Below are 14,380 nucleotides of genomic sequence, written 5' to 3'. Positions count from 1 at the left end.
ATTTTCTGCTAATTGAATATGTCCCTGATATAACGAGTTTATGTAAGTTTGTCAGCTAAAGAATCTTTCTTTTAGTTGTTATGCTGTGGTACTTTTCTTTTTATTATGCTTGCAGTCTTAGCCAGTCGGAGCAAATAACTGAAAGTATAAAGGCAAAGAATTTTCAAGCCATGCTGATGCTGGACTTTATTATCTGTATATTCTAGCAACTGGTAATTCACTCGGTGTAAATGGTAAAATAATTTCTTCTGGATCAGAATTATTATAGTTTTATTTTTTTTATTTCCTAATTAGTTTTGGTTTTTAATTAATTGTAGTTTCTTGAGTGGATCTTCCTATTTCAGTTTTGTTTGTATTGTTTGAAATGGTTTAGTTTTAGTTTCTAGTTTTTAAGCACGTTAGCAAGCTAATGTTAGCAAGCTAATGTTAGCAAGCTAATGTTAGCAAGCTAATGTTAGCAAGCTAATGTTAGCAAGCTAATGTTAGCAAGCTATTTAGCTCATAATCCCTCAGGGCTCAAGAAAACCTCAAAGATTTTTATAGTATAGATGTTTAACCTTATTATGATGACCGTTTTATCCCAAAAAAATTTCTTTCACATAGCAGCTACACACTGAAAATATATTACTGCAAAAAATAAGGCACCACTTAAATTACACATAGGATCTCTATGAACAAAACATTCAAGTTGAAAATCTTTACAGCCTTTAAATTTGTGTAATTTATTGAGAACAAAATGACTTAATGGTCATAATGGAAAACCAAAATCATCAACGCTTTCATGGTTGGATTCAAAATTACACCAAAAATCAAGATCATTGATTTGTTATTGTTATTGAAATCACAGCCTGAACCAATCATAATGCCTGTATGCACTCTGACAATGTCTGGGATGAGGTTATGGATGGCATCCTGGAGGATATCCTGGACAGCTTTTTGGTGCAATTTAGCAGTGTCTCATGTATTACTACATAATGAAGTCTGGAGAACATGAGGACTAGCTGGTGGGCTCCAGGATCTGCCAAACATTCGCCTACCTAAAAGCAGCCAGGATAGTGTTGGCCGGTGTGTGAACCCAATTAGCCACCAATAATGTTTACATCCTGCTCTCACTGTGGAAAGACGTATGCTTCATTCTGCTATTATGACCAGGTGTAGTTTAGTGAAGGAGAAAGTAGTTCCTTCCTGAAAGTGCTCTTAGTAAGGTTTGTGTTGAAAACCAGGTCCTGATGTATTATTAGCTCTTAGAGCACAACAATGCAAGCACCATTTAGTTCCACTGTATTCAGGAGAAGGCAGGATTTTCTCCAGCCAATATCACCGCTCCATGGCCTGTGCAGTGATGCAATGAGCGATGATCCACATTAAACGTGTAATTCCTCTCGAATGGGTCGCGCTATTGTGTTTTTGCAAGCCGCAGTCAATATTGCATGATGCAGAGCTTTGTGTATTCTGAAGACTGAACATTTAGGTATTATTGGACAATGTGTCCTCGGTGCTAAACCAAAGAGAACTGGAGCAAAAAATTACAAGCGTTCACCCATCCTCCTCCTCCTCCTCCCCTCCGCTTCACTACCTGTGTTTCTCGGTGGATTTCTTCGCCACTGGAGGCATGTTCTCTTGATTCATGAAGCAGATAAAAGAAGAGCGAGTGGATTACGACCTGACTCTTGACACATGAACGCGGCACACATTTGTGGCTCCGTGTGTCTCCAGACGACGACTCCTCCTCCTCATCTCATCCCAGTTAGAAAATGACCTAGATTCTCCAGGCTGCTGGATGTGTTTACATACACTGAGCGCTGATGACATTGTCAGTCAGAAAGCATCGCTCTCAGCTGCGAGGAGTGGGGCGCTTTTTACTGTAACCAAAGCGCCTATCCACCTCCCGTCATGATGAAATAGTGTGCAGAGCCACAGATCCCTGCTGTCCTCTGACTGCATGCATGATGGTGTTAATGGCTATTGATCCTTCTGACTGGCAGACAGCCAAGATATCTGGATGTTACGCCTGCTAGATATATTTATTTTTGCAGTGAACTGCAAGCTGCCTTCTGTTATTAGACTCCACAAAGGTTTTTTCTCTCCAAAAAAAAAGAGATTTACATCTCTCTTCTCTCCCTCATCATGAATATTCACAAAAGGTCAAGTCCTTGTGCTCCTCCTGAGCTCTCTATCCCCCCTGACTGTGTCCTGAATAACATGTCCCTGATTCATCTCTTGTTCCAGAGCTTGTTCCTGCCCTGGCTGTATTTTTAATATAGCAGAGATGGGAGGGGTAGGCCTAATTGGGATTTGTTTTGTTCAACATCTGGCCATGTATCAGTCCTAGATTTCGCCTCAGTTGTATCTCACATGTAAAACATTGTATGTAGGGATCTGACTTGCATCTTTAAAAAAGCACATCGTTTCTCCCTCAGTTTGATCTTCTGTCCTTCGTCTAAAGGACAGGGCATGATGTGCCTCTCTGAACCACCTCACTGCATTTGTATTTAAAAGTCATATTTCTGTGCTGACATTTGTGAAGGTGCACTAGTGCTCGGGTTTCAGACTCGTCTGTGAAGACTGAGCTGTGGGAGAACATGCAAAAAGTCGACTGGAGACTTGATTGACAGGAAGCCTCTCCGAGGTGCCTCCCTGCTTTCAATCCATGCATGCTGGGGATATGCTCCAGTGCCCCCCTGACAACGGGCAGGAGAAAGTAGAGAATATGAAACTGGGAATTTTGTAGAGAACAGTGGAGTTTGCACACTTAGAGCTTTAAAGTGTAAAATTTGGCTACAAAAAAACTGTAATTAACCCTCTTTGGCATTTATCACACATTTGCCTCAGGTAAACTGCTTTAAAAGTCTCTTCCCTTTGACCAGCTGAAGAGAGCGTGGATCTAGAACAGTTCAACCGCTCTGGGAAAACTACTTGACCTCGCATGGGTTAAATACAGCTCCCGGTTAGCTTCCCTACAGGTTTTCTGCACCTGAGCTCCAAATGAAGCTTTTTACAAACTCAATTAAAACAAATTACTGGTCAAACATTCAAAGCATACCCGGCAATACAAAGCAATGTATCCTGACTGTAGCCAGAAACTGCGACAAGATAAGATTATTTAGGAAAGCAAGCCTTGGAAAAAAAAATCAGCTTGACTCATTCTAGTAATTTATTTTGACATTTGTAAAACACATGCTGTGGCATTTTGAAACATAGACACGGCAGATTTGAAGCTTGTAAAATATTTGAATTCTATAATTGTCATTTATCATGTATGCATTGTCATATTGGGGACCTGCAGTTAGGGTTAGGGGTTTTTGCAACATATTTTTCATAATAAAGGTCCAATGCATGAAGATTTTTTTTTTTTTTAAACAGGATGAAAGTTCACTAGTGGAGGAAGAAGCACTCAGATCTTAAGAACGCGTAAAGGGAAATGTTGAGTCAAGTCACCTTTTTATAGAGCACATTTAAAAACAAGGGTTGGACAATATGTACTTTGTTGAAGCAGTGCCTGCACAAGAATTCACAGAATAGAAAGTGCAAAGTTGTCTAGAGCAAAGAGGGAAATGCAAAATATAAGCCTGATGAAAAATGAGAAACACTAGCAAGTATTACAGTCAAAGTGTATTCTGTAGTAAAATGCTTCCACCAGGTGACTGGAGGTATTTGAGTAGAGACAGCTCGCTGAAATGTTCAAGAAAGCAGTTTGTGGTGCTTTGAGCTTTGTGGCGTGGGGTTTTGTCCTGCTGGAAGCAGCCATCAGGAGATGGGTGGTCATAAAGGGACGGACATGGTCTGCAACACTACTCGGGTAGGCTGTGGTGCTTAAATGGTCCTCCACACTATTACACTCCCAGCAGTGTAAACTGTTGATACAAGCAGGATGCATCCATGCTTTCATGTTTTTTACACCAAATTCTGACCCTACCATGTGGCTGTAGCAGCATTCAGCAACAGCAAATCGAGGCTCATCACGGTTTTTGGACGACTCTCTGTAAACCCTGGAGATGTTTGCGTGGGAAAACTCCAGCAGAGCAGACGAGGACTTTCTGAAATACTCAGGCCTGCATGTCTGGCACCAACAATCATGCCACATTCAAAGTCACTTAAATCTCTCTTCTCCTCATTCCCATGCTCGGTTTGATCTTCAGACGTGAGTGTATACAGTTGTATGCTTTTTATCGAAGTTTGGTCCAATTAAATGGTGTTCTGTGAAAAGCACAGCAATACCTTTTGAAATGTGATGTATGTCAAAACTGTGCCCTTGTACATTACTTGACTAAATATACTTCATTTGGCAAACCGGACATGGTTATGAAGAAATGGTTATGATGAAAAGCCTGCGAGGTCACATGAAGGGTGGAGGAGCAGAGCAGGGGAGCATGTGTGACAGTGCCGATGCCAAAGTGATTGATAACCCTCCTCGCGAAGCTGAGCTCAGACTCAACCTCGTCAGCTCCTCCTGTATAATGCCAGGTTGCCATGGTTACCCTAGCTCTTCATACAAGAAAATAAGGGGAGTGGGGCGGGGATGTGTTGGGGGGGGGCATTTTCTCCTCCTCCTCCACATCTTTTGACATGCTGTGGCGGAGCTTTCCTGGGGGGTTGAGAGTGGGGAGTGCTGACCTGCCTGTCAAACACTGAATATACGAGAAAAAAATAAATAAAAAAATAAAAATGGTAGGAAAGCAGCAGTGATGGAAAGCTTCCTCTTCAAACACAAACTCTTCTCCTCGAACTCCCCCTGCGATGCACAAATGTGTCTGAGCTGATTACCACTGCAAACTCATTTTCATCCCTGTAAGAACAACTAATTTCCATTTCCAGCACATTATCACTGAGTGCATGCCAGAGGTGGCTTTAATGTCTGCAGTGCTCTTTGCAATAATGACCTCTAGTGGTTTCCAGTGAAGGCAAACGAGACTCGGGCTGAACCTGTTTGGAGAGATGTCTGGATGATGCAAAGGAAGTCCCACTCGTGCTCTTGCTCTTTGTTTTTTTTCCATTTGCAAAAAAGGGAAATATCATCATCTATGCATTTACCCCCCCCCCCCCCCCCCCCCCCGTCATCATCCTGCCAGTGACATCAGGCTTACACTTGGAGACAAAAGGTAATCTTTTTATTTACAGGGTTGCAGTTGTAGCCAAGACAGACAGACACGGAAGTAAACAGGATGGGACGCCTGCAGGGGGAGATCAGTTGTCACAACCACCCACTTAGACCCGCTGATTCCTCTGATGAAGCCCCCCCCCATTTAAAAAGCTGCTTATACACTCGACTAAACTAAACCAGCTCATTTGGAAGAGGTTTTTGATTGACACCCTTTCATTTTCCCTTTTCATTTTCTTCATTGTACTCTCGTCAAAGTGCCTAAAAGACTAAAAGGGGAGGAGGACCAGTTCTGCATTTAAATCAAACCAGTATGTGTTCTGGCACCATTTCCAATAATGGGCACTGATGGATGTCTGACCTACTTTGAACATTTTATGCCCTGTAAAACCTGACCCCAGCGGACAGAGAAAGCAACCATTAGTGCCCCTGCTGGTGGATTACAACTACTGATATTAATAATAACATTTATACATACGTAGTGCTTTTTTTTTTTTCTTTTTTTTTCCCCCAGTGCCAAATGCAAATTAATTTTTCACAAATGTTAACTGCCTGGAAGTGAATGACAGTTTTGAATGGGAACCTGTATAATGTTATGGGATGAATATAGTATTACAGCTTCCAATTATTTTCATTGCAGAAAAGCCTCTTAAAGCCTCACCTACGTGCTGCAGCACAATCAGCAGAAAGATCAAATCATGAATTGATCAGTCCTTATTCTCTGTGGTGCCGTCGCAATGCGAGAAGCAGAGAAATTACTGAAAGAAGAATCTGTTTTTTGCCAAAGCAGCTGCCAAATAAAAGGTCAAATCCGACTGGCAGTTATCATGTTCGGCCCCCTTTGTCCTGTTTTCTGCTACATTACTGAAGGTTAAGCTCAACTGCAGCAGCTCCTGTATCTGTCGTTTTCACGTCGTCGGTTTATTTGACGTGATATTCACCCTGACAGTTTTTGCGCAGTGGTGCGCGTCCCGTACGGTGATGAAAACAGCTGCTTGATGGATCGGGAAACGACATAGATGAGAGTGAAACTTGAGAAAACAGCACAAGTGATTATTCAGCTTTCATTTGACCTTTAAGGATCCTTCCTCCTCTAGTTTTGCAGGTGTTGTTTTGACTTGTGTGCTCACAGTGTTTGAGCGGAGGTGACTCGACCTCGAGGAATCTGTTTTATCTCATGTTGTTTCCAATCAGCACTGGGCCTAATGCAATGCCACTTGGTAGGCATGTTTCTAATTACAGGTATGCAACTTTGAGTCTTTGCCCATTCAAGCAGACAGGCCTCTTCTTTCTGACCATTTCTAGGTGATACATTTACTTCTCCAAGCCTAACGTCGGTTAAAAGTTAAATGAATGATGGATCCATGCTTCCACGTTATTTATGACAAATTCTGACTACCATCTGAATGACGCAGCAGAAATATAGACTCATCAGAGCAGACAAGCTTTTTCCAGTCTTGATGAGCCCCTGTTTTTTACAGGCGTGTCACCTGGTGTGGTCTTCTGCTTACTGTAAACCGTATCAGCTTTAATGTTGTGTCATGTCTTCAGAGATGCTCTCCTGCATGTCTCGGTTGTAATGACTCACTGTTCCCTTCCTATCAGCTCAGAGCAGTCTGGCCATTCTTCTCTGACCTCTGGCATCGACAACATGTTTCCCCCCCAAAGAACTGCCAGTCAAGGAATGTTGTCTCTCTTTGGGATCATTCTCTGTAAACCCCAGAGATGGTTTTATGGGAAAATCCAATAGATGAGGAGTAGAAATATTCAGACCAGTCTGTTTGGCCATTACCCTCTCAGGCTCAAATTAAACTTTTTGTTGCTAATGCACAACCAAGTCCTGCAGTGGTACTTCTGAGTAAAGAAAAATCATAAAATATGTATGTGGGGTAATCAGGTTGTTAGTTTTTAACTGTTGCAAATCGGCAACGCCTGCCTTGAGAGGGTTAATCATGAGACATTCAAAGTTAAATCACCTTTCTTCCCCATTCTGAAGCTCAGTTTGAACTTCAGCAGGATGTCTTGACCATGACTTCATTCTTAAACGCATTAAGCTGCTGTCACATTTTTGTCTGATTAGATATTTGTGTTAACAAACAGTGAAGTGGCCGGTGAGTGTAAATTTTGTGTCATATCAGCACAAATCAAATGACTAAATCAAATCTGTCCCTGATGCAGAAATGGTCGTGGATACTGAATGACACTAATGGCAGTCCTGGATTACGACATTGTGTCTGCTCCACTGTGAGAAGCAACGGCTTGATTTGTGAGCTATTTCGCAACTCTGCGCTTCTAAACATTGCAATATCATTAGCAACATAACATAACATCAGACTTTTGGGTAAAATCCCAAACTTCATAAACCCCGACGTAAACGTGTTAAGCATCAGTTCACAGACCAAACAAACACTCGTTCTGTCTGCTGGTTACTAATGTGGTTACTAATGTGGTTACAGTAACAGAGGTGTCAGGTAGAGACGAAGCTTCTTGTTGACACAGTCAGTGAAGCTGATTCACTTCTTTATATCTTACCTCTTTACCAGAAAATGACTCACCGGATCACTGAATGAGATTTCTATGATTCAGCATGACTCTTCTAAAGTGAGTAGCATCTGTCAGCACATTCCATTGCTCCTAACCTCACTCCAACATTTCCCTCCTGTTGCCAACAAAAAACAAAACAAAATACCAAGACACCATTGCATCTAAAAATTGAAGATTGAGAAGCAGCTCTGCAGCACGGAAAATGCACCTCACATCTGTTTTTCTTCCAGATAATCTTCCACTTTATTCAAGTAAAATCCAAAATCTGTTTGGAGAGGCGCTGCGTCTCCCTGGGACGTGCTGTACAGAGCTTCAAAATGCGCTCTGCAAAACGCGGGAGAGTCATATATCAGGAGCCTCAAAATATTCACATTAGCAAATGATTAGCAGAGAACAGAACAGTCTGTGCATCATCTAGGTCCCAATTGAGCCTTTATGTAGTTAGTTATTAAGTCATTTCCTCAGAGCTGGAGATCATAAACGTTTATTGAAAAAACAAATTTCATGTAAATGCCTGATTGTAACACCACAGCTAAAGAATACTTCTTACAGAAAATAGCTCTGACTTGTTTTGGATCAGCTGCAGGTGTAAACGCAGGTATAAAAGCAAAATCTTGACTTTATTTTATTGTGTTTTGGGTTTTTTCTTCTTCTAATAGTTCACAGATTCAGCAGATCAGATGCTCAGTATTAAAATAAATTAAAATTAAGTATAAAAATGAATTTGCTTGGAAAAAACCCTCGAATTTTCAAAGTGAAGACTTCAAACCATGTAAATTCATTCTGATTGTTTAGATTTAGAATTTTGCAAATCTAATTCAAATATCATTTTTTATTAGTTGTTGAAACTTTACTCGCCTTTAATACGGATGTTTTATACTTCCATACAAGATCTTGGAAGTCTCTTGAAGAGGAAAAGACATAAAGTGTGACTTTATGTCTTTTATTGGCATTATAGATCTGTAGCCTTTTCATTTTAAACATCAAAGGACTCAGAAGCGTTTATACTTGACCACGGGGGGCTGTACACAACCTTATTTCATTTTCTTCTTCTTAGAACTTTACTGGATTCGGCACTCGTTCACGGGCTAAATTTTGATTTCATCAAAAATTCAAAAACATTTTCAGGGTTTGAAAAAGTAGTGTACTTTGAAATAAATCGAGCCGTGTGCATGTTGAAATAAGATACTAATGTATTTTTCATGTTCTTCTTCTGTTCTGCAGCCATCGCAGAAACGGTGTGAACTGTCTGTTACTGGTTTCAAAGTTTCTTGTGTTCTGCATTTGCTTTGAGCACAGAACGTCTCTTTCTATTTTAAACAGGCTGCTGCCAGCTCGTGTTTTTTTGGGTTTCATCTCAAAGCGGCCCATTCATGCAGATATTTCCCTCCCAGTCTGACAGTGACAGCAATGTGTGTCATAAAAGCAAACATCTTGAGGCCATTTGAGCCACTCAAACGAGCAGTCTGTTGTGTTTCCAAATTACAGATGTTAGATGACTTCGATGCTGCGCTCTGTGGTGTAAGTTGTGCAGTCAAGTTGGAATAAGAAAGACGCCACGCCAAGGGCTGTGGAACAACTCCATGGTAGCAGCCGGAGCAAAAGGGAATTATAACATTGCTGCTAGAAACGCAGATGGAGGCCTGAACATGAGATAAACTGAGGGGGGGGATTAAAATTTTGGACTTTCTTCTCATCATGGCAGAGAGAAAAAAAAAGCCTCAAGCTTCTCATCAGCCCGATGCGGCGTGACGGGAAGTCTCAGATGGGATGAGACAGCCCTCGCAAAATCCATATCCCTCTGAAAAAGCGATTGTGTGACAGCTGGAAAAAACATCATCGAACACTGGTGCTCGTCCAGGGCGCTGACATAACTTCCGTCAATAAGACAGATGGAAAAGCACACCCATCCTACCAAGTAAAAGATGATACAAAATGACACGTTTCGACACAGCGGTGGTGACTAAGGCGACGTTTTACTTAATTTTAATAGTCAGGCTCGAGCAAAAGTGGTCAATCAAACACATTTAATGTCCAGAGGCGAAAAAAGAACACAATTGTAATAAATACAGTTTAAGTCAGTTTCCAACAATCGATCCATTCACGCTTTAATTACTTCCATTACACGAGGAGCTCTCACAGAGAGTTTCAATGAAAAGATTTCATTACAGCTTGCTTTGATCAGAATCAGAATCAGAATACTTTATTCATCCCGAGGGAAATTAGGGGTTACAGCAGGCAGCACGCTAATGGCGCATGCGCACTCACAAAGGAACCTTCTGACCAACTTTACACAACATCACATTGGGGAGACATGTCAGAAAGGTAGGCTGATGTCTACAACAGTAAGTGACAGCATCTTTTTCCTTTCCTGGGGGAGCCTTCCTCAGCCCTCATAGAGCAGAGGAGGCGGTACAGCCCAGAGAGATCGCCATCCCATCACAGAGCTCAACAGCAAACAAACCCTAATTATATTATATAAAAATTATAGTGCCATTTGAACCTTTGCTACCATCTCTTATGCCTTCTGCTGTACTCTTTCAAACAGAATTTGTGCTTGTTGTCATTTTACTTGTGCTTTATGCTATTAACACTTTAATACACGTCACTATTTTGTAAACACTACTCCAAGAAACCTCTAATTTGCACAGAAGATTAGGAAAGATACACTTCTGTCAAGTAATAAAGTCGTGGAGCACCATAGTGGCGCTTTTAAAACTTTTATCATGTAAGCTTCAAATATTTTTACCCCACTATTAGCAGTTACACACTGTGCTGCTCAGCTAAGCAAGTTGAAAGCAGGGACCACATGCTGGGATGTTTTCCTTGATGTTTGTCTTCAGGGTTTCATTTCTGGGAAAAAAAAATATAATTTGCAAGTAATGAATTCTGCGAGTAATTTTATGCATTTGTTGTGGATGTGGGACTTTCTCGCACCGAGGGGTTTTCAGGATGGAGGCATCAGGCGATGAGCATAACCAGTTGGATGTATTCATGTGAAATGAATACATCGCTGCTTCCTCTTGTTTTGAGAAAGCCTCGTGGTGCAGGAAACCTCAGATGTTATCGTGTTTTCATAGCTAACTGCAATAATGCAGAAGAGTCTCAGAGCACAGACTTCTCTCGACGAGTGTCCAGTCTTGCGGTGCTTCCTGTTCACCTCGTCTCAGCTGTGTTGTGCATGGAGATGGTGGCCTCCTGTTTCCTTTGCCTCTTGTGCCTCCACAGCAGGACGGCCAGCAAGAGGAGCAGCAGGAAGCCCAGGGCTCCCCCGATGAGCCCTGCTGTCAAAGGCAGGCTGTTATCTCTGGGATGGTACATCATACAAGATCCTTCGCTGGCTCCGGCATCATTCACGGCCACCACGCAAACTTCTGCTATGTTGCCAACTTCGCCCACTCCTCCGCTTCTCCGGTCCTCCTCAAACTTCTGCCTCTCCTGCCCTCCGACAGTCACAACATAGGCTGTGACGAATGAATAAGGTGTGCACCACTGAAGTACAACTTCGGACCCGTTCCAGGATACTGAGCTTAGTTTGGGCGCTTCTGGGGGCACATTATTTAAAGTGAACCCCGGACACAAGCAGTTAGAGGAGGCTGCAAGCTCAAAACAGGAGATCTGGCCTTCAAGACAGGGATCATAGTCACACTGCTTAAGGGTCCCTCTACTTGGAATCAACGTCTTGGATGATCTAGTGGTTGTATCGTCATATCGACTGTAATCCTCATCGTCAACAAGAGAATCCTTGTCTGAGTGTGCGTATGGGCCGTGAATTCCCATGGGATGCATCCCTTCTGAGCTCATAGGCAGGGGGCAGTAACCTCTGATGAAAAGCAGGCATATGATCCCGAGTGGGAAAGTAAGGTCCCTCATGGCAGCCGTTGTACTGGAAAACATAAAAAAGTAGAATTCCATCAGAATATTTTAGAATCTGTTTTTAAGCCCCTCGGGCTTCTAACTGTGTGTACATTTAGTAAGTCAGTTGCTTTGTCTCTTGTATGAAAGAGCCAGAATGAGAACATATTTCCCCCTGATTCTGTGTCTTTTGGAGATGATCTACCTGCAGAGGCAAAGGACCGTTTCGAATGAATCGACTGACTTGAATAAAGCGCTATTTTCAGTGGGAAAATAAATCGGTCAAAATCAAAACTTTTTCCCAGCCCACATAGCTTTCAAATAGGCAAAATGACAAAATGCCGACACCTAAGTAGCTGAAATTGAGTGCTCTGCAAAGTGCTTATAAATGATGTCTAGTGTTGTATATCAAACTGCAAGTAATAGTCCTCATTTGTTAAGACTTGGAGGTTCCACACTCCACTTTAGCATTCCACTGGCCTATTGCACAAGAGGGTTCAAATGCCTGCACGCCAGGAATCAGCGCAGGCTTGTCAGCTGTATCTAGTTACAGGAAAGCTGCTGCTTCTTGAGAATCCACACGAGCGTACCTGAAATATGCTGTGTGGTGAACTTGCATAGCAACCTAACAATGGGGCCATTCAAAAATCTCAGTGCGGTGAACGGAGTAGGAGCCCCCATTGAATACTAATCTACTTTATGCAAGCTGTTTTGGCAACTTGCAGCTTAACGCTACTCACTGAAACTGTGTAATAAAAAGATATCCATTTACCTGTTTCTCGGAGAAGTTTGAAAACGCTATCAGAACACCGATGAGCTTCTTTCTCCTCGCCTCTCTTCCAGTTGCTCTCTCCGGTGTGGTCTCCCCCTCTTTATATGTTTTCCTTCTGCCCAACAATCGCCTCCTTCTTTCTGTCCTCCCTTATTCCTTATGCTTTGGCTTCTGCACCAGCTCCACCTCCCTCTTTGCCAAATTGTTTAGTGATGTGTCTGTGAGTGAGCAGCTGTGCACGCCATTTAGTGGAGAAATACTATAGTCTGCTATTAGTTACATCACCACTGGTTAATTTGGTGACCACATTTTTATTTTTGTCTCATTCTTTCACAACAAGCACATTATTCAGAGCATGTCTCATTTGTTAATGAAGGCTCGTTTCCCTTTTAGGGGAGAAGGGATTTACAGAAGACTGGAAAGCTCTAGCTTTGATTCATCTAAATGTTTTTCATCATTGGCATACACGTAGTGGCTACACGTAGACTGTGACTTCCATTGAAACAGCTCCAGAGTCAAATAGAGGAAACTGTTTAGCAGCTGTTCACCGAATTACTAATAAGGAAACAGACCGGACCTGTGCTGGGAATCATTTGTAACGTATGTACTTATTTCTCCTTGAAGAAAAAAATGAAAGCATAAAATAAATTGAGTAGAAAACGTGGTGGATGTCAAAAGCCAGTTGTATGAGATTATTTTTTGTTACCTGTTAAAAACTTCACGTGGCTTTAAACCCAACTGTTCTCTCATATCTCTGCCCTGCTTTTGAGCTAAAGTCACAGAAAAACACAAAGCACACCGTCCTGTACCTGAGGGATACCTACAGCTCAGATAAAGTCTGTTGAAAACTGATGCGCTGAATGAGTCACAATCCCGCTCAAATACCCAAATACATCGTTCCTGCCGTTATTCAGCAGACACCAGATGGATGAATTAAAAGTTTTATTTCCTATATCATTATCAGGTGCGGTATAAGTGTTTGTCGCTTCTCGCTTCTATCTGTGGATGTGTGAACATGTTTTTGGATATATAGGAGAGCGTGTGGGTGTGAAGGGGGCACGTGTATATATATATCTGCATCCAGGATGCTTCTGAGTAATGCTCTGTTTATATTGTGCAGCGTGTGTTGTTATTATATCCGAGTTCAATACTGCGAAGCCTGCGTCAGTTTTCCTCCATACTTCATTTCACACACTGTAACAAATTTCTATGAAAATACAGGAAACTGTTCACTTATTGTATAATAAAGTACGTTAACTTTATGTTTTGGGGTTTGTTTTTTGTTTTACTTTGTTGGGCCCAGAAGCTCGTTAGTGTGTAAATGTTTACGTTCAAGTAATTAATAAATGGGTATAGTCTAAGTCATGGTTTGCATTTTCATTGCTGTGACTGTGCAGTCTGGCTTCCGGTGTTTGAGTGGGTCAAATCAGTGTTAAACAAAAAACTGACCTCTCTGGCTTGGACGGGGTTCATCACACCCAGACAACATTCATCTTCAGGGTGGTTGCACAGTCTTGACGCTGACTTTTTATTTCTGTGTAATACAAATACTGAATCATGTGACGGCATCACATCATGTGACTCAGTGTGATGGCAGCTAAAGAGCTGATAGTATTATACTGTTAAGTTATATCCTCTATAACAAAGTAAGGGGGATTTTATTCACAATAAGTCAATAAAACATTTAACTGTCTTTAGAATTTAATGAAAGCAGAGAGGGTGTGACAGGCAATATGACAAATGTAAAGTCCCTGAGTAAGAAACGTTTCCCCGAAGTGACACAAATCCCAGCAGATGGTAACTGTTAAATGGGTTGTTGCATAATCCTGAAATGGTCTACCCTTTTTTATTTGCCACAGATCACATCAGTTTTTCCTTTTAAAAAACACTGCCCGCGGCTGGGGATAGGTCTGCTTTCCTCATCAGAAATGACTCTATAAGGAATTGATTATTCTTATATATGAAACTAAAGCAGCACAAACAAATACTCCAAGGTCCTGTTATATCTGGAACAGATCTCCACAGGAGATCTTGGTATGGTTAATAATGGTGCTTGCCTTCTTTCCACATGTGGTCACGTAAACCATTTACAGTTTTTTCCACGGCCTACA

At 41.7% G+C, this 14,380-nt stretch overlaps 1 protein-coding gene across 1 annotated transcript; it reads right to left on the bottom strand.

The window, feature by feature from the left end:
- Positions 1–9,599: 9,599 nt before the first annotated feature.
- LOC113030469 (LRRN4 C-terminal-like protein) lies at positions 9,600–12,447 on the bottom strand. Its single transcript, XM_026181964.2, has 2 exons — positions 12,270–12,447; positions 9,600–11,528 (listed from the first exon to the last, which is right to left on the bottom strand). Exon 2 carries the CDS (start codon positions 11,513–11,515, stop codon positions 10,799–10,801), a length of 717 nt encoding a protein of 238 aa, XP_026037749.2. The 5' UTR covers positions 11,516–11,528; positions 12,270–12,447; the 3' UTR covers positions 9,600–10,798.
- Between the last annotated feature and the right edge of the window lie 1,933 nt (positions 12,448–14,380).

This window comes from Astatotilapia calliptera, chromosome 10 (assembly GCF_964374335.1).
Source record: "Astatotilapia calliptera chromosome 10, fAstCal68.1, whole genome shotgun sequence".
Classification (NCBI taxonomy): domain Eukaryota; kingdom Metazoa; phylum Chordata; class Actinopteri; order Cichliformes; family Cichlidae; genus Astatotilapia; species Astatotilapia calliptera.
This window is presented reverse-complemented; position numbering and strand designations above follow the sequence as displayed.